Below are 20605 nucleotides of genomic sequence, written 5' to 3'. Positions count from 1 at the left end.
TAACTTATGTTTTGCCCTGGTGGTGGTTGCTTTTTTTTGACAATGGCTTTTAAGGACAGACTTGTTAGAATCTCAAAATAGCCGCCACAATGGCCGACTTATGCATCTACTCACGATTTTGATCGCACAAATCTGTTCGTAAACAAAAGCTGCGCACCTGAGCTTCTTATTTTAAGCTTATTACAAGTGATCAAGAACATAATAATGAAATGTACTATTGTTTGGAGCTTGCTTCTTGAGATTCGTGCGTCTGAAGTTTTGATGCACTGTTGAAGCGGGGTTTAAAGACGTTTGTCCTTAATATCATCATTCTTGATGAAAATCGATCGCTGCAGCTAGACCCTATGAGCTATGAAAGGTACTAAACGTGAGAAATGGTATTTGCATGTCGCAATTTGAATCAGATATGTGATTTTCAGACTCGTTCGTAGAGCTCGATAACGCGTTAAATGGTTTACATATCTTTCACGGCGATGCCTGCCTTCAAAATGTTTAAGGTTGATAAAAATAAGAATAAAAAATCGACCATAGAACAGGGTGGCCAGCGAACCGGGAAAACCGGGAGAACCGGGAAAAAGCCGGGAATTCATAATCACCGGGAGAAAACCGGGAAATATACGGGAATTCAGATTGCCACCGGGAAAACGTTTTACGTTTAACTTTTTTTTATATTCTTCATGAGAATAATTTGTAGTGCCGAGCTTGTTGTTGGTTGAACACAATGTGCATTGAAAATACAGCTTGCGTAATATTGAGTTGTTAAAAAATTTATTAAATAGGTTATTGTCGTTAGTGAGCCGAATTTTAACAGTTATGTTCAACTAGACTGAAACCAAAACAAATAATTCTTTTATATAGAACATAACAGACGAACACAAAACAATGTTGCCAAAGCTTTACACTTAAATTTGTAAGTGAAAAAACTGCAAAATTATACAACATTCAAACATAATTGAGGAAATTACCTATTCTCGGCCGTTTTGTTCTCTTCGTCTTTAGGGGTTTTTTGAAACCTATTGAACTCAGAGTTGGTCTCACATCCTTCCCAACTAAACTGAATTATATGGCCAAGTTTCAGGCAATTTGGCTGACAAAAACTCCCCATGACGAAGAGAACAAACCTGCCGATAATACCCACTGTCACCCTATAATGTTCTAGCACAGACAAACAGACGTAACACTTCGGACATTTAGCGAATCAAATCATAGTCACGAAACATATTCGCCCAATGCTAAAATGACTGAGTTTGGCCGACCATCAACTAGGTGGCGGTAGTGAGCAAACGTCAAACTCGAGCAAAAACGATGCGAGCGCCACGGGTGATCAGTTGGCCAACTATCAAATTTTTAAATAGACCGTTGAATCGGTGTACGATGCAAAATATCAGAGAGTTACGTCTGTTTGTCTGTGGTTCTAGCTTAAGGCTATCTCGAACTCTACAGCAGAAATTTGCGTTTTCTCAATGGAATTCAGCAATATGCTTCATGCTAGCGCAACAGTATCATTATAACTGTAATATAATTTCTCTTCATCAAGTTCGAATACTTTCCATGAAAGCCTGTGTGTTAATATTAGCTGAATCTGAAAATGTTTTTTAAATTAAATTATTGAGAAAAATCTATAAAAATTTTACACTACTATCAGACTTTTGTACCGCGGTAACCGGACGGTGTTCGGACCGGTGTCCCTACATCAGGGAATGATAACGCGCACGATTTAACTAATTAAAACAACTTTATTCGCGACACGTTAAAAGGGGTACAACATATTTATTTGCGAGACGTAAACAAAACTGAACATAATGGACAACAATAACTACACATACATAGAGCACAAACGACAACCAAATTAAAATTATGGATGCGCTTTTATTGCATCGCGCATGACAGTAGTGCTCTGTCTTGTGCGAGCTCAGCGGCGCGGTACACCGCAATCGGGTTGTCCACAACATCTCCCCTCTTAATAGAGCTGGTAGGGGTCGAACCTGACTGGCGGCCTTCGGGTACGTGAAGAACGCCTAGGTAGCTCTACCATTGGTTCCACTTCAATAGCGGACTCGAAATCGGTCGATGTTGATGTTGGCGATGACAATGACGTTGACGGGACTGCCGGGAGCTCGTGCCGTGGCGTAGACGAGGCACAAGCCGGCTCGGAACCTATCAGGGTAGGCTCGGGACTGGAGACAGACACAGATCTTGGCGCGATCGAAGGTGTGGCTGACGTCGGTGTGCTTAGCGAATGGCTTGGCAAGTTCCAGGCACCCAACAGGATGTCGAGTGGTAGCGAATGCTGGCGAGAGGTGACCTGACCAGCGGATTGCTTCGGCGTCGTGTCAGTGGCCATACGACTCCGGAGCTGGTTGATGTGCGAGCGCAACATTCGACGGTTCTCGACCCACACGTTGTACATCACGTCTCCAATCTTCTCGATGATTTTACCGGGAACCCACTTCCAACCGTTACGAACGTGGAGTTTGGCGTAAACGGGGTCGTCTCGGTGGAAGGATCTCGGTTGCTTGCAGTCGTTCGATGTGGGCACCGGTGTCCGTACCGGCGGAGGACGCAGAAGCTCGAGGCACGTGCGGATTTTGCGCCCGAACATGACCTCGGATGGCGACTTCTGGTCTGGAAGAGCCCGGTTGGGCGTGCTTCGGTACGTCAGGAGGAAGGTATCCAGTGCCTCTTGCATCGATCCTCTCCCCTCTCGGATTTTCTTCACGGCCCGCTTGAAGGTGTCCACGAAACGTTCCGCCTGGCCGTTCGATTGCGGATGGAACGGGGCCGTCGTGAGATGTTCGATGCCGTTGGAGGTGCAGAACTCGGCGAATTCAGCGCTGGTGAATTGGGTACCGTTGTCGCTGACCAACGTTGCGGGCATACCCAGCCGAGCGAACAACCCACGGAGAATAGAAACTGTCACCGCTGAGGTGATACGGGTTGTCTGGACGATCTCTGGCCATTTGGAGAACGAGTCGACTGCGAGGAGGTAGTACTCGCCTTCGATCGGACCGGCGTAGTCGACGTGGACGCGTTGCCACGGAGCGGTCGGTTTGGGCCACGGCATCGGTGGAGAGTGAGGAGGCGATCTAGCTACGGACGCACACTGCTGGCATGCTCGGACGAAGTCGGTGATGTCGGTATCCATGCTGGGCCAGTAGGCGTAGCTTCGAGCGAGGGCCTTCATTCGCTGCATTCCGGGATGGCCGCGATGGAACTGTTCCAAGCAGCGCTTACGATGCAGCGACGGGATGACGAGCCGTTCCGCAAACATGAGACACCCATCTACCACGGAGAGCGATTCCTGCCTGGATTGGAACCGTTGAAGATCAGGCCCGGCTAGTTTTGACTGGGGCCAACCGTTTTGGACGTAGTGGTAGACTTGGCGGAGCAGTGGGTCTGCTTGGGTGCTTTGCGCGACGGCTCTGAAATGGAGAGGCAACATTTTACGGGAACTAGAAATAACTGACCTTAGATCCTCTTCTAGGTTGACGCTAGCGATAACGTAATCCTCGTCGGGCTTCACGTGCTGGTTGATCAACCGGGAGAGCAGGTCCGCGTTGCCGAACTTGTGGGTGGGCACGTATTCGATGTCGAAGTCGTACAGCAGCAGATGGAGGGCGAAGCGTTGAAGGCGGTTGGCAGTGTAGACTGGTATACCTTTCTTGGACCCGAAGATCCGGAGCAGAGGCTGATGGTCGGTTTGGAGCCGGAAATGCCGGCCGAAGAGCATTTTATGGAACTTCGTAACGGCGAAGACGATGGCCAAACCTTCACGGTCGGGCTGACTGTAGCCTTGCTCTGCTTTCGTAAGTGCTCGGGATGCGTGTTGGACGACCTTGACGGTGCCGTCGGGGAACTTGTGGCTGATCGTTGCCCCTAGTCCAACGGAAGAAGCGTCGGCGGAAACGATGATCTCCCGCTTCGGATCGTAGTGCGTGAGGAGAAGATCCGAGGAGAGGATTCGCTTGAACTGCTCGAACGCTTGCTGGCACTCCGGAGTCCACTTGAACTTCGCGTCTGCCTTGAGGAGATTGTCGAGCGGGTATCGTAGCTTGCGCATGTTGGGGACGAACTTGCCGTAATAGTTGATGGCCCCCAGGAAGGACCGTACTCCGGAAACGTCGGTGGGAGGCGGAAGCTTGACGATCGCCTCGATTTTGGCTGGATCCGGACGGAGCCCGCGACTGTCCACGACATGCCCGACGTACTGCACTTGCTGCTTCCGAAACGTGCACTTGTCCTCACGAATGGTGAAGCCGAACTCTTCGATTCGCTTCAAGGCGGCCCGCAGGTTGCGATCGTGCTCTTCCTCTGTCTTACCGCCGATGATGACGTCATCGAGATAGCCGGAAGTACACTCCAGGCCGGCTAGCATGGTGTCGATGAGCTGCTGGAAGGCACCAGGTGCAACTTTCACACCCGGCGGTAGGCGGTTGTACGAGTAGAGGCCACGGTGCGTGTTGATCGTGAGCAACTTGCGGTGCTGTTCGTCGACTTCCACTTGCAAGAAGGCGTCGGACAAATCGATTTGGCTGAAGACCGTGCAGCCGGAAAGCTTGGCGAAGATGTCGTCCGGAAGTGGAAGCGGATATTGGTTTGGTTGGAGAGCGGCGTTCAAACCCGTGGAGTAGTCTCCGCAAATTCGGATCGACCCGTTGGCTTTGCGGACTACAACGATGGGAGCTGCCCACTCGGAATAGTCGACCGGAGTGATGATGTCGAGTTTCTCCAGTCGGTCGAGCTCCTGGTCGACGGCATCGTACATTGCGTACGCCACCGGACGCTTCGGGCAGAAGACGGGTCGGACGCTTTCTTTCAGCTCCAACTTCACTTTGGTTTTACTGCACAAGCCGAGCTGGTCGCTGAAAACCTTGGGAAAGGTCGACTTGAGTGCAGCGGTAGACGTGGGAGAGCCTGACACGTGGCAACAGAAGGTGTCCATGGGAACGGACCAGAGATTGAAACTGTCCACCAGATCGGAACCGAGCAGAAGAATTTGTTTCTCGGTGACGCGGATCACTTCGCGCCGCGTGCTTTCTCCGATGGTGACGTCGCACTCGAATTCTCCATCGAGCGAAAGGATGTTGCCGGAGGCTGTCCTTGCATTCACTGTGGCCGGCGTTAGAGCCGGGCTGCCGAGTTTCCGCCATGTTTCTCGATTGATGACGGTGATGTCGGAGGCGGTATCGAGTTGCAGCCGAATGTCCGTTCCTGAAAGGCCAACGGAGACGAAACGGCGGCGCTGCTGCACGCTGCATACGTCGACGACTACCACCTTGCTCGACACGTCGGGTTTCCTGAAGCGTCGGTGTCCTGGTTTCCGGGGCTTGGCACTCTCGCAGTATCCCTCACGATGTCCGAATTGGCCACAATCGGAGCACTTGTGATTCCTGTAACTGCAGTCCCGGACGTAATGGAGCGCACCACAAAGCCAGCACGGGGTATTTGGCTTCTTCCCGGTGTCGCTGGAAGGACGCTTCACTTCTCGGTCACGCTTGTTGAACCGCTTCCCACCAAACTTGCGCACTGCTTGGACTTGGCCGTAAGGAGTCGGCGATTCGATCATCGCGCTGTCATGCTTCAAGTTGAAAAGCCGCTGACACTCCTCGGAGAGTTGCTCTAGGGTGACGTCGTTGTTGTCCTCAATCTTGGTGAGGAGGCGCGTTCGAATCTCGACGTCATTCTCCGACTTCAGGCCGCACACGTAGACCAAGCACTTGAATTGCTCCTCGCTGAGCTTGCCTAGCTCGAATTCAACGCAAGCTTTGTTGACCCTGCATGCGAAAGCCACATGATCCTCTGTGGGATTTCTCGCTATCTGTAGACATCGGTATCGTCGGCTGATTACCGATTCTTTCGCACCGAAAAGGCACTTGAGCTTACTCACCGTTTGCTCGAAGGTGAATTCCTTCGGTAGTTTAGGTAAAATGTAGCTAACATACCTTTCGTGCTCCGCCAAGCCCAATTTCCGCATTAGTAGGCGTACTTTCGCTTCGTCGTCGAGCCTAGCAGCATCCTTCTCGAAAAGATCGTCATACCTGGAGTACCACGCCGCGAAAGTGACGTTGCTTTCGGCCTCGTACCGGAATTCCTTAATGTTGCTCGCCAGGGAATCAAGGATTTGTTCCGGGTTGGGTGGTACCTGCACATTGATTGGTGACGTCATGCCGCGAAGGAGCTGTTGCTGCTGGTCGTCGGTATGATTTTGCCGCTGGACGAGCTGGGCCATCAACTCGTTATGCTGCGACAACTGCTGCTGCATCATTTGCACGATTTGAATGAGCAGAGCTTCATTACCGGTGTGGGGGGCTTGCGGTTGCGGTTGGTGGGGTGGGAAGGGTACATACTGTTGATGCTGGGCGGTAGAAACAGGAATGAACGGCTGCTGCTGGTGTGTTGACACGACGGGGACGTAGATTGGATGCTGCTGCTGCTGCTGATGGACCACCGCCGCCGCCGCCGCCGGGATGATAGGCTGGTTAATTGCCTGGCGATGATTACTCACTCCCGGGGGGTCGACACCATTTCGCGCACTTTCGCGATCTTCGTCAGCCATCGCACTCCGTTTGCGTTTCTTTCGCGCGGGTGACGGAATGGTGCAGTCGATTTTTTTCACTGCGAAAATCCACTCTCACTCGCGAATTCTCGTCGCCACTTTTGTACCGCGGTAACCGGACGGTGTTCGGACCGGTGTCCCTACATCAGGGAATGATAACGCGCACGATTTAACTAATTAAAACAACTTTATTCGCGACACGTTAAAAGGGGTACAACATATTTATTTGCGAGACGTAAACAAAACTGAACATAATGGACAACAATAACTACACATACATAGAGCACAAACGACAACCAAATTAAAATTATTGATGCGCTTTTATTGCATCGCGCATGACAGTAGTGCTCTGTCTTGTGCGAGCTCAGCGGCGCGGTACACCGCAATCGGGTTGTCCACAACACAGACATATTGTGTCAACCCTAGTGGAAATGATATTTTGACGTACAACCTAAAACGGAGAAACAATGTGGAAGTGCTTCACAGTTGCAAAAACGCACAAGTACAGTTTTTACAGATGCCTATAATATTGCGCGCAAACCCCAAAATTTTATTCCCACCTTTGGGTTTCCGCGCCGAAGACCCAGCGCAAGATTCGGCGACAAAGAAAACTAGCAGCAGTCGCCGGACAGTTGGCAATCCTGATATTTGACGGCGGCCGCCCGGTAGTCATGGGAGTGGATTGTTGTCACGCAAATAGATCTTTTCGCTGAAAATGCATGTGTATTGAGTTATTGTTGACGGATTTTCTGCAGTGTTAGTGTGAAATTCAGCGATTTTCTGCATCGCGTAAGCCTTCGCTGGAAGAAAACGTCATGTTGTTCAGCGAAGCAAGGAAAATTTTCAGTGAAAAAAGCAATATGTTTTATTGGAATTGTAAAAAATTGCCACTAGGAAATGGAATTCGTTGGAGATTACTTCTGAGTTACCCAAAAGATCCTCTTGAAATTGCTCCAGGGATTTATTCAAAAGTTTCTACGGGAAATCTTTTTTTTTTTCTAAGATTTCCTCAGAAATTACTTATAAGATTTCTACAGGGGTTCTTTCTAAAATTCCGGCGAGTTTCTCTGGGAGGAGTTCTTTTTTTGTCTTCTGCAGCAGTTCATGCTGGTCCATGCTTTTGTTCTTGGATTTCTCATACAGTTTCTGCTGCATTCCCTCCAGAATAGTCTTTGGGATTTCTCCAGGATTTCTGTGGATTTTGGGAATCCTCTAGGAATTCTAAAAAGTATATAGACGTCAAAAAGTAAAATTGTGTAATTTTTACTAGGTCAATCCCAAGAATCGGTATAATTAGAATTTCTGAAGAATAGGTTCTACAAACACTGTATTTTTGTGTAACTGTAAAAATACTTCAACAATTTTAATTTTGTTTCTTTGCCATTGATCATATTTTTGCTTGATTATATCATGTAAGAAGAGTGTAGATATTCTAAGTCATTAAAGTTTTCATTACGAACAGTTCCTGTACCGATAGTTTTTCAATTCAAGTAGAAATATTAAAACCGGGAAAAAATATAAAAAATCCGGGAAAAAACCGGGAGAAAACCGGGAAATCAAAATCTGCAAGTCACTGGCCACCCTGATAGAAGTATACGAGAAAACCCTGATAACTTTGAACTTTTTATCAGCTTTTTTTTCATAGAACTGCATATAAAAACGTGAGTACAATGTTGGCCAGGACAACTACTTTTAATTTAATAATCCATTTTAGGTTGGAGTTAAAAAGGTGAACATGTTTTCGTTTTTTAAAGCGTTTTCTCGTCGTTTCTGGGCGAATCTTTGTAAGAAAACTTAGAGTAATGCGGGGCAAAAGTTCGCACGGGGCAAAAGTTCGCAGTGGGTCTTTTTCTGAGCACCAGTTAAGAACCCAAACAAATCTGTATGGGTTCGACACATAATCAGGACAGATACTCGTCAATAAAATTTAGAACGATTTCGTTATGGTTTGGCAGAGTTATGCAAAAAAATGTGTTTCTAGGGGTTTTGATAGAATTTTTGGACCTTTTGGAATAAGAATTTGTGGTAACAGGAAGAAGAAGAATCTCATAACCTCTTCATGTCGGAGAATCGTTATTCCATAGTAGTTTGCGAGGTACACTCGAATAATCAATAAACTACTAGTGCTTCTTGCAGAAAGGGATATTGATAAAACCTCGACAGTGGGGCAAAAGTTCGCAGTAGCAGTGGGGCAAAAGTTCGCACTAGATTTCTGAGTCTAGTACATCAATATAATTACAGATCTATGAAGCAATGATAATTTAATATAGAAACTACTATACACTACCCGTCATAAGTACGGACTCACAAAAAGTATTGCAACAATATTGCATCACCCTGACTCACCTCGATATCTCTAAAACCAGAACACCTACAATGCCGCTTTCAGAAAAGTTGTTGCTTTTGGTCTTCTGAATAACTTTCCTTAAGACAACATCTTTGTAAGTCCTCAGGTTTTGGAGATATCGAGGTGAGTCAGGGTGATGCAATATTGTTGCAATACTTTTTGTGAGTCCGTACTTATGACGGGTAGTGTATATGCATAATATGAGTAGTCTCTCTCTCTCTCTCTCTCTCTCTCTCTCTCTCTCTCTCTCTCTCTCTCTCTCTCTCTCTCTCTCTCTCTCTCTCTCTCTCTCTCTCTCTCTCTCTCTCTCTCTCTCTCTCTCTCTCTCTCTCTCTCTCTCTCTCTCTCTTCTTGGCGTAACGTCCTCACTGGGACAAAGCCTGCTTCTCAGCTTAGTGTTCTATGAGCACTTCCACAGTTATTAACTGAGAGCTTCCTCTGCCAATGACCATTTCGCATGTGTATATCGTGTGGCAGGCACGAAGATACTCTATGCCCAAGGAAGTTAAGGAAATTTCCTTTACGAAAAGATCCTGGACCGACCGGGAATCGAACCCGTCACCCTCAGCATGGTCATGCTGAATACCCGTGCGTTTACCGCATATGAGTAGTATGCACCCTGAAATCGTTGTGACAGAGGGTCTGAACTTAGTTTTGTAAGAAGATTGATTGTAATGCAAACATTATGTTCACGCATTTAAATCAATAAATGAAAAATGGCTAAAAAACATTTTAAAACATTTTCGTCGTCATCCTCGTCGTGTCTTTTCGTTTGTTTCTGAAGGTCTTATGTTCATCTACTTTACCCGGGGTCTTTCATAGCTTAGTTTGTAAATTCACAGTTATACTCCATCACCATAGTGACGGGGATAATTATTTTAAGATTCGATAACAGTCCCGTTCAACAGTTTTGCTGCATATTTGATTTTTTTTTTCATGCATTTTGTGCAACAGGTATCTCTATGATTGCCCCACAATGTATTTTGACAACTTCAGTAACGCTGTAAAGGACAGCTCTTAGTTAATAGTTGTGGAAGTCTTCATAAAACACACTTTTTACAAAAGCTGAACACCAGGTCGTATTCCAGTTGGGTCGTAATTCTAAGAACAGAAAGAAACAGATTTCATGGCTAGAGTGAAAAGATGAACATGAATTAATATGAAATAAATGAACATCACACCAATAAACTACCCTGTACAAGGTGCGAACTTTTGCCCCGCATAATGCGAACTTTTGCCCCCACTATGGGGCAAACGTTCGCATTGGAGTACTTGTTTTAAAAATTGTATTACTAAAACTACAAAAGGAACGCGAAAAAATCTGGTACTACGTTTTGAAGGCAACATGATAGGGACCTGTTTAACGAAGAAAAACGATATTATTTTCTTTTCGTTCAATAGTTATTTTGTGAAGTCTGTTAGGTGCGAACTTTTGCCCCGCATTACTCTACCTATATAATTTGGAAGTCACTCGTAGACTTCATTGCCTTGAAGAATTTTGGATTTTATTATCAAAACTTTTCGTGAGATCGAACACAGATTTTTTTTTGTTGAGATCAAGCTACATTTTATAAGACTTTATACACGATTATAAAAACGGCAAAAGTCAAGAACGTGAATCTGTGATTATAGTTCATTCGAGTTTTCTTTTCATTTTACAATGTGCTTCGGTTCATGTCAAATCGTACTTCAAGTATTTGGCTTTGGTAAGTTAAAGTTGGGGTGTGGGACCAATTAGGTAGGGAGTCCTGTGTTGGTTACTTTATGCTATAAAGGCAGCACCCATTTATTACGTTTATTCAGTGGCGAATCCCTAACCTCAAATCTACCTGTTCATCAAGCGTAAATTCTTGAATTTTCTTATCAAATTAGCTTGTAATTGGTGAAAAATGACGAGCATTGTCCTTTCCGTCCATTTCCAATTTGATTCTGATCCTGATTTCACAAGATCAAAAAACACAGTATGCAAGACAAAGTTTACCAGGGACAGCTAGTTCATTATAAATTCGGTAGAGAGAGCTCTATAAATACCTGTGGAAATGCGAACAGAATAGTAAGAGGAGGTTCAGATTCTAATAAATTTGGTTTAGCACGCCAGAAAATAATTAAGAGCTATTTTTGTTTTTCGATCTTCGGCGGTGTGCAGGAGAACGGTGTGTGGCGGAGAAGGATGAACCACAAGCTTTTTACGCGGTTTTCATTTACGAGGTTTTTTACGCGGATTTTTTGAATTACGCGGATTTTTGAATTACGCGATTTATATTTGTGCAAATTTGCGGCACTGAAAATTATTTTCGACACATTATTTTTTATTTCTTTCAAAACAAGATGGTTGTAATGTTCTGATGTTTTCATGCAGGGTGGCCACTCAGTCGGGAATTTCGGGAAAACCGGGAAAAGCTCGGGAATTCGAAACAACCGGGAAAAAGTCAGGAAAACCTCGGGAATTGTTACTAGTCATCGGGAATTTCCAAAATTCTAAAATTTGTACAGTCTCCAGAAGCATAAGTACGAGAATCTGTGGGAAATGCAGTCAACAATTGTTGAACTATATAACATAGTGGGTGAACTGGCGTAAAAAGCATTGTTGGAAATTAATATCTTGTCGTCGAGTCATGACAATTTAAGTTTATCATAGTGATTTTACCTAACATCACAATTTGAACAATTTCAAAGATATTCTAAAGAACATTCTGGTGGAAAGACTTATTGAGACACATTCAAATATTTAAAGATTCATGTATCACTTATGCATTTAACCGTTATGTGGTCGGCAAACTTTTTGCTTTTTTCTACACCGTGTATTTTAAATGGGTGCTGAGTAGTGGGTACCCGGGTACCCTGCCGGCCACATAAGGGTTAAGGATGTACATGTTTCTGAAAACATCAAGCGTCCAATAAAAGTTTTATAAAACATAACAAAAATTATAACTTCTTTCTAAAAAATATCCTTGTACAATCTCTAGGAGAATATTTGATATAGCCTTTGTCCTTTGAGCGAAAAGTCTTTGAGAAATTTGGAGAGGATGCTGATAAAATTTTGAATGAATGAACGAATTGCCCCAAGAATAAATTAAAATTGAAAATTATGAAATTGTGGATGAGTAATTCTGGTGAAAACATTTTTACAACTTAAAAATAGTTAGTGAAAAACAATTGAAAGAATATTTGAAGGGATTTTTAGTATCTGATGGAATTTCTCAAAGATAGGCGGCTTATAAAAATATTTCTTATATTTTGACAAAACAGTTTGAAAGATTTCTGTTGTTTTTAATGAAGTTCTTGGATATACTCATTTATTGAACTTGTTTATTTGTTTATTTGTTGTGTGTGCATCAACAGGCAGCAACATGCCCCAATGATGTTTGGTGTTAAAATTATATACATAATACAAAGAGAAATATGCTAGCAAACGAAACAAAAGACATGTCAAAAGGTAAAATACAAGCTTAAATTCTAACACAGACGTAGTCAATTGTTTCTACTGTTAAAAAACGAAGAGATTCTCCGGCGAAGAGTTTCCCGGGCCAGATGGAAATCGAAGATTGATGCGACTCTGTTGAAAATCCGTTGCAACCCGTGGATAGCGCCGTGCATCGCATAATTGGATCTTCGTAGAGGCAATCTTAGTGGAATGCTATTGCGAAGTGCACGTGGCTGAACGTTCAAATTTATTTGTTCCAGGATTGTCCCACAGTCTATACGTCCTTGTAGCGTGTCTGCAATCATCAGTGCTCTGGTCGTTTCTCTACGGTTACGGAGTAACTCGAGATCGATTAAACGACAGCGGTTTTCGTAGCTCGGTAAACGAATCGAATCCCTCCAAGGCAATTTTCGAAGCGCGAAACGGAGAAAGCGACGTTGGACAGATTCAATTCTTTCGGAACCGTTGCAGTAAGCCGGGCTCCAGACTGCAGAACAGTATTCAAGAATGGAGCGCACTAGGGAGCAGTAAAGAGACTTCAGGCAATGGATGTCGGAAAAATTCTTCGCTACTCTGAAGATAAATCCCAGAGCTCTGGAAGCTTTGTTGACCGTATACGATACATGCTGGTGGTATGTCATCTGGGAGTCCAGTATAACGACTAGATCTTTGATATGGTTTACTCGCTCGATAGTAACGCCAAGCATGAGAACCGGCTTCTTTCGTCGAGAAAACGTGATGACGGAGCATTTCGTAGGATTGACAGTCATTCGGTTCAACAAGCACCAGTTAGTGAAAAATTCAATCTGCTGCTGAAGAAATTGACAGTCGGCAAGGGTGCGAATCTTGAGGAACATTTTGAGATCGTCGGCATACGATAATCGGGGTCCTTCAATGATAAGATGGACATCGTTGAAATACAGTAGGAAGATCACCGGTCCCAGGTGGCTTCCTTGAGGAACACCGGAAGAAGCGTGAAAACGTTCTGATCTGAAATCTCCTATGGATACCATCAGTTGACGATTGGAGAGATACGACCGGAACCAGCGCAAGATATTACCGCTGAGGCCTAATCTGTCGAGTTTAGCGATAGCAATGTCGTGGTCCAGCTTGTCGAAAGCAGCAGATAGGTCTGTGTAGATGACATCGGTCTGCACGTGTTCATTCATACTTTCGATGATATACGATGTGAGGCACAATAAATTGGTGGTGGTAGAGCGGCCGGCCAAAAAGCCATGTTGATCGGGGCAGAGGTGTTGCTTGCAGTGCGAGATGACAGGCTCCATAACGACCAACTCAAACAGCTTTGAAATAGAGCTCAGAGCCGCGATTCCTCGGTAGTTGTTCACATCGCGTTTGTTTCCCTTTTTGTGTACTGGAAACATGAATGCAATTTTCCAGCAGGAAGGGAAAATGCCACTGGAAATCGACATTTCGAATAAACGGTGGAGTGGTGCTAGCAGGTGGGAGATGTGCTCTTTCAGGAACACGGAAGGAATACCATCCGGCCCTGGGTTGAAAGACGACTTCAATTTGAAGCAGTTATCCCATTCAACTCCATCGAGGAAGGAAGGCCAGATTCCTTACGTTGTTCGTTGACGTATTTCCAAAAAGACTTAGGCTTGCGTTTGAGTTTGAGTTCTATACTTCGCTGGTACCGAGAGAAACAATGTCGACTCAAGCTTTGATAAACGTTATTAATTCTTACGTAGTGATCCCTAAGACAAAGCGAACGATGCTTGGAAAATTTCCTCAGAGCCGCTCTTTTGATTGATTTCATTTTGCGTAGTTCACTGGTTTGCCAGGGAGGCCGAGGATGTTCACTATGGATATTCTTAGGTACATGACTGTCGATGACATATGCCAGGACATTTAGGAACGTTTGAGCGGCTTCATCCACATCGCTAGGGTCGAGAACAGTTTCCCAGTCAATACTTCTCAGCACATTAGAGATGCTGAGATGGTCGGCTTTTTGAAAGTTGTACGAACTTGTGAATAAAAATGTTCGGAGAAAACTGGAGTAAGGTATCGGGAAAATCCCTTTTTGGCGAAGCTTTAGCAGAAGTCCCTGGTAAAACTCCTGGTTCAGCAAATTCTCGAGAATTTTGAGTATTCGTAGTTTCTAGTTAAACTACCAATTGAAATTCTCGCGGGAGTTCCAGTGAGTATTCAAAAGCATCTGGAGTAATATAGTTGTATGATTTATGGAAATAAATAATTCCCAAATAATTAATCTGCCTCTACATTTTGGGGGAAATACTTTCTCAAAAACTAATCTTTCGGGAATTCCTGGAGAAATTCTTGACATATCTGAAAATGTGATCATGAATTAAATCGCTGATGAATTAATTGAATGCTTAACGAGTATCAGATAAAATCTAAGATTTCTTTGATCAAATTTCTCCTAGAATTTACGATTCCAGCCTAAGTAACCTGCCTGACTTTCTGCAGTAGCCATTTACGGTACCATAAAGTTCGCCACTGGTTTTCTATTAAAATATCTTGAAAATGACAATCAAAAATAATACTCTGAAGATTTCCCAAGAAATTCTTTTACGAGTAATCTATCCAGATATTCTACCAGAAGTTCATCCAGAATGTTTTTTTTTTCTCGGCATTCTGTTATTGCCTATTAGTTTCCCAAGAAACTTACCAAGAATTTTTCAGAAGAGTTTTGGAATATTGCTAAGAAATCCACTAATAAGAAGTTCGTAAATCCTATAATCATACTGAGAATTTCGACCCCCTCAGGATTATCTTTTTTATTTTTATTTACTTAAACTACTGCATAATTTGTAGTACTTATGGTCATCTATGAATTTAAAGAATGTTTAATGAAGATGTCGTAATTTCAATGCCCATCATTGGATACGAGACAAACAACACATAACTTATTTTCAAGTTCATATGAATACTAGGTTAAATCCAAGGATTTTAAAATATTCAATATTAATTCTCATAATTTTATCTTGGTAAGTTACGTCTAATTTTCACTGTAAATCATTCTATTTTAGAATCGGGAAAAAAATCAAAAACGTATCGGGAAAACCGGGAAAAACTCGGGAATTTTATTTTCCGCTCTGAGTGGCCACCCTGTGTATGTATGACTTTCCAGTAAGCTTCCCTTGGGGAAATGTTTTTTTTTGTATATTTTAATACCAAGTTTGCAGCATATCAATCATAATTATTTTTTTAAATTAGATACCTAGCCTAAAAACTTAAAGTCGATTCCCGGCGCCATTTTGGAATCCAAGATGACGACTAACAACATTCTAATATGAACCATTTTACTAGAAGCGCTCTAATTTCATGTGAAGTTATCTAATCGAGCTTAAATATGTATCAATAATAGCTAACTAGTTGAACAACTAGCAGTAAAAATTTGAGAAGATTTGGTGCATTTTATAAAAAGTTACAGCTTGTTGAAAAATTTTTGAATATTAATTAAAAGTTGCATGCTCATGCAAATTTGCAACTAACGCCGCCTAGTGACAGAATCTTTAATCAGCTGAGAGGTGTTGATCAACCAAACAATATTGCCGAAGACACCATCTTTCTATGTGATCAGGATCCTGAGATATATGAAATATAAAATATGTTTAGTCTCTAGCGCCGCCTAGTGGTGGAATTTTGAAACATACGGCCCAACATCCGTAAGTTCTTAACCCAAACAATTTTGCCGAAGACACCATCTCTCTAAGTAATCAGGATCGTGAGATGTATGGTATGAAAATTGTATCAGTGTTATGGCTGTTTGTCTATGACAGAAATCACAGACAAAAACCATAACACCAGCGAAATTTCCATACCTTATATCTCAGCACCCTTATTACTTAGAGAGTTGGTGTTTGGCAAGGTTTTAAGCTGGTCAAGCACTTACTGGTGATATGCCGTTTGATACAAAGTTCCACCGCTAGGCGGCGCTAGAGAACTAACCAACTTTGTATTCCATATATCTCAGGATCCTGAAGACATAGAAAGATGATGTCTTCAGCAAAATAGGATTCTCAGTTGATTAAATGATTAGTTCGGTAGGCGGTGCTAATTGCAAAGAAGCAAAAGCCTAAAGCTTATAATAATTTTCTAATAAATATTCAACAAGCTGTATTTTTTTATAAAGTGCACCAAAACTTCTCAAATTTTTACTGCTAGTTGTTCATCTTATTTAGCTATTAATGGTACATATTTGGACTCGATTGGATAACTTTACATGAAGTAAGAGCGCTTCCAATAAAATAATTTATATTGAAGTGCTGTTCGTTAAAGTGCTATACCTCAGGATTGAGTACACCAAATGAAACGCAGTTATTTCTGGAAATAACTATTGCCGGAATCAAAATTACTTGCCCCAATCAAGAATAGCCTATATGCAAAAGAAGGAAAATTCCACATTCGGGAAAATATTTCGCGCTTAGTATCATACGGGCGTATCTATAATGATCGACTCTTTTTTTCCGATTATTCCGGGATGAAGTGCCAAGCCTGTAAGTGTAAAATATTACTCCGCTTTACGGTTCTTACCTCTTATCGTTTCAGATTCATCGGAAGGCCTTGTTCCGCTTCATCGGCTACCGGTACCAAAGCAAGTCACGAACAAGAAATCAAAACCCTAATCGAACAAGCCATGTTCCTCCGGTCGAACGATTCACCCCCCGATGATGAGCCTGTAGCAGGAGACGGTTCTTGTGAACCGACGACCACCTCGTGTTCCGAGATAACCATTGGACGATGCCCTCCGGTAGCACCGGGGAGTCCGAAAAAATCGTGCGTTTCATTCAAAAACATCAAATTGATCAATCAACCCACACTTTGAAGTATTAGAATGTAATACTCAATTTATTACACGTCTCCTGTTTCAATACACATTACATTTGAGTTTGGATTATTAAATTAAGAAAATTGAATATGAATCGCCGTCCAATTAAACCTATCTTCGCCGGCGTTCCCCAGACGATTTCTTTAGCTTCTTGGGGCCCTTTACGAAGCACCAATCGACGGCGATGGTTTGTCCCAGAATGTCAGATCCATTTAGTGCTTCCTTGGCAGCGAGCGCTTGCTTGTACGTTTCATACTCAACCAGAGCGTACCCCTTCAGGAAACCGGTCCGGCGATCCAAATTCAGGTGGATGTTCTTGATGTCACCAAACTCACAAAATTTCTCCTGTATGTCGTCCTCCTGGGCTTCCTCGTGAATCGATGTCACGAACAGGATCCACCCCTCGACGGAACGCTGCGGGCCGGGTTCGGCCTCCTCCTCGTCGTCCTGCAGCCGTTCGTAGTCGATCGCCTCACGCGGGATGCTTTCGTTGCCGAATCCGCGTCCCTTTCGCTTGCGAGCTTTCTCCTTGAGCCGGGCGATTCCCTGGTCTCCGTCTTCGTCCACTTCGAACTCTTCGTGGTTGTAGATGTCGAGCACGTCGGCCATTGTGCGAGGTTTGCCTTATTTACGGTGAAAATTGGATGCGAAATTTCACTTTTCTACTTCTGCTGCTGCGTGCGCTCTCTTCACCGATGTTTGCAAACTTTCGCGATTCCGTGGCGGTGCACGACGGAGGGATGACAGCTCGGTGACGGACGTGAACGAAGAATGTATGCTCGAGACTGAAAAAAAAAATTGGATCCAGACACCTTTCCTAGTAGTGGGTACAAGAGGGTACAAGTTGATTGGCTGCGTCCTAACTTACCCCACGTCTCCACTAGACAGAAATGTCTTGCCATTTTGCTGGACAGCTGTGTCATGACAGAAATGTTCTCTCGCTGTTTGCATGGAAAGCAGCGATGTTGATCGTTTCTGATACGTTTTCTCTTTCTGGCAGCAAAATGGCAAGACATTTCTGTCTAGTGGAGACAGGTGGAGACGTGGGGTTATAAGAGGCACCGAGAAAAACACCACACTATTTTTTATTTCTTAGGGTCCAAGTCAGGGTCCGTTCCAAGTGGCGAATTAAAATAGTTTACTTAAATTTGACAGTTCGACACTTAAACTTGACAGTTCTCCTAAGGAAATGATTATCGAACTGTGAAGTTGAGATGAAAATTAATTTTAATTCTCCAATTGGGACAAGATGCAAGTATGGTATGCACTTTTTCGATGAAGAAAAATCGATCATGTTATTGCGCGCAAACCCCAAAATTTTATTCCCACCTTTGGGTTTCCGCGCCGAAGACCCAGCGCAAGATTCGGCGACAAAGAAAACTAGCAGCAGTCGCCGGACAGTTGGCAATCCTGATATTTGACGGCGGCCGCCCGGTAGTCATGGGAGTGGATTGTTGTCACGCAAATAGATCTTTTCGCTGAAAATGCATGTGTATTGAGTTATTGTTGACGGATTTTCTGCAGTGTTAGTGTGAAATTCAGCGATTTTCTGCATCGCGTAAGCCTTCGCTGGAAGAAAACGTCATGTTGTTCAGCGAAGCAAGGAAAATTTTCAGTGAAAAAAGCAATACTTTTCGCCCTTATTTAAACTCAATCTAGAATTTATTGCAAAAATCTTATGGATTTCCTAAGTTTTTTTAGTTGCGTGCACGCAGTTTTTTCGCTGAGTGTGTTTCGTCGCTTTTCGTCGGTCGATCATCGATGAATGTGTGTGGCGTCGGTATAACATTCGTCGGGCAATACAGGCCAAACATGCCGAAAGGTCCTATCTGCAGAAGAGAGGCTCTCTTTGGTTTCCCTCTTTTCCGTTAATATCTCAGCTGTTTATTTGTAATATGATTATCTCCTTGCTTTGAACGATGGTCAAAACAATCGTCTTTTGATTTATACTGCAAAAACAGTTGAAAAGTGTACCATTACATTGCAATAATTGAAAGAGAAAGTGAACAAAGAGAGCCTCTCAAATGCAGATAGGACCTATTGAAATGTTTATAGTCTATTTTACGAGCCGATTTTATGAATGAATTTTGACAGGAGGTAGTGTCCAATAACCCGTGAAAACCAATATCATCATCAACATTGTTGTCACTTCGTAAAATGGCTCATTCGTCTAGCATACGACGCGTCAACAAACAAAAAAGTTGTGTTTTATTTCTCATTTGCGTTTTCAATTTTTCAGTTCACGTTTTTCATCGGTTTTTCGCAGTTCAACAGTTAAATTTAATCGAAACATCGTCCACCGCCACGATGGCGAGCGAAGAGCAGTACGTGGTCGAAAAGATTCTGAACAAACGCACTCGACGGGGCGTGGTCCAATATCTGATCAAATGGACCGGCTGCGACGAGACGCAGAATACCTGGGAGCCGGAGCAGAACCTGAAGTGTGACGTGCTGCTGCAACAGTACCACCAGGAAAAGGCAGCCGAACCGAAGAAACGAGGCCAGAAACGCTCGACCAGATCGTTACCTTCGGATGGCGAACAGGTAACGGCAGATGCTAATGACGGAGATGGAGCAGCGGTAGAGGTCGAGAAGAAAGACGAGGAGGAGCCGAAGACGTCCAGACGAACGAAGAATCCGTCGAAAAGGAAGATGGGAAAGAGATCTCTTGATAGCTCACAAGGGCAACCGGATGAAGCCCGCGAAGCGGAGTCTGTGGTAAAAGTTGAGATAAAGGAGATGGATGTGAAACGTGATGAATTGATGCCAGAGTCTGGCCAGGATAAAACAGTTCAATCGAAGAAACGGGGAAGGATGTCGAAGCAATCGTTGCCTTCGGAGAGCGAAAAGGCAACCGACACGCAAGGAACAGTGGTAAAAGTTGAGAACAAGCAAGAGGAGGTACAGGCGACAAAGGAACCTTTGAGGAAGAGGGTCAAACGATCCCTTGACACATCACAGGGACAACCGGATGAAGGTTCAGTGGCGGTGAAAGTTGAGAAAAAGGATGTGGAAAGGAAGCGTCAGATAAGGTCGAAAACGGAGCCAACCAAGGAACCGAAGCAAGAACCGGCAGGTAGCAAAGCGGAAGAAGGATCGAACGGATTTGCACGCGGGTACGTCGTAGAAAGCTTGGTCGGCATCACACAGGAAGGCAACAAGTTCCTGTTTCTTGTCAAGTGGCAGGGACTGGATGAAATGGAAATGGTTCCGTCCGCGGAGGTGCGTAAGTTTGTACCGGAAATGATGATCGATTTCTACGAGAACCGTATCATCTGGAGGAAAAAGGATCAAGCTGGCAAGTTGCCTGCGTCGTAATTTTTCGGCACTCAAGCCGATTTTATTTTGTACTTGCGACATGACTACAAATTACTGAATTTGATGCCACAATGTTTGTTTTGTTGAATTTGATTTTATTAAACTGAATAAAGCTTCCTTTGTTTATGAACTTTGTTGGTTTTT

General features: G+C 43.8%; 4 protein-coding genes across 4 annotated transcripts in view; 2 read left to right on the top strand and 2 right to left on the bottom strand.

Moving 5' to 3' along the window:
* Nucleotides 1-17195, top strand: part of LOC109426592 (2-oxoglutarate dehydrogenase complex component E1) — an 89104-nt gene extending 71909 nt beyond the window's left edge. The window contains exon 11 of the mRNA XM_062853593.1: nt 16864-17195. Coding sequence (XP_062709577.1) covers nt 16864-17140 — 277 coding nt within the window. The 3' untranslated portion in view covers nt 17141-17195. The remainder of the gene's footprint in view (nt 1-16863) is intronic.
* LOC134288518 (uncharacterized protein K02A2.6-like) lies at nt 998-6958 on the bottom strand. Its single transcript, XM_062853592.1, has one exon. It carries the CDS (start codon nt 6554-6556, stop codon nt 1961-1963), a length of 4596 nt encoding a protein of 1531 aa, XP_062709576.1. The 5' UTR covers nt 6557-6958; the 3' UTR covers nt 998-1960.
* LOC109426594 (RNA-binding protein 8A) lies at nt 17136-17893 on the bottom strand. Its single transcript, XM_019702130.3, has one exon. It carries the CDS (start codon nt 17750-17752, stop codon nt 17255-17257), a length of 498 nt encoding a protein of 165 aa, XP_019557675.1. The 5' UTR covers nt 17753-17893; the 3' UTR covers nt 17136-17254.
* A 1058-nt stretch (nt 17894-18951) lies between these two features.
* Nucleotides 18952-20591, top strand: LOC109426599 (chromo domain-containing protein cec-1). The gene has a single exon (XM_019702133.3). It carries the CDS (start codon nt 19301-19303, stop codon nt 20459-20461), a length of 1161 nt encoding a protein of 386 aa, XP_019557678.3. The 5' UTR covers nt 18952-19300; the 3' UTR covers nt 20462-20591.
* The last annotated feature ends 14 nt before the right edge of the window (nt 20592-20605 follow it).

This window comes from Aedes albopictus, chromosome 2, assembly GCF_035046485.1.
Source record: "Aedes albopictus strain Foshan chromosome 2, AalbF5, whole genome shotgun sequence".
Taxonomy (NCBI): Eukaryota; Metazoa; Arthropoda; class Insecta; order Diptera; family Culicidae; genus Aedes; species Aedes albopictus.
The sequence above is the reverse complement of the archived record's forward strand: the minus strand, read 5'-3'. Positions and strand labels throughout refer to the sequence as shown.

Excerpts from the sequence above, each read along its gene's own strand:
- LOC109426599 (XM_019702133.3), top strand. The coding sequence starts at position 19,301 with ATGGCTCATTCGTCTAGCATACGACGCGTCAACAAACAAAAAAGTTGT.
- LOC109426594 (XM_019702130.3), bottom strand. The coding sequence starts at position 17,752 with ATGGCCGACGTGCTCGACATCTACAACCACGAAGAGTTCGAAGTGGAC.
- LOC134288518 (XM_062853592.1), bottom strand. The coding sequence starts at position 6,556 with ATGGCTGACGAAGATCGCGAAAGTGCGCGAAATGGTGTCGACCCCCCG.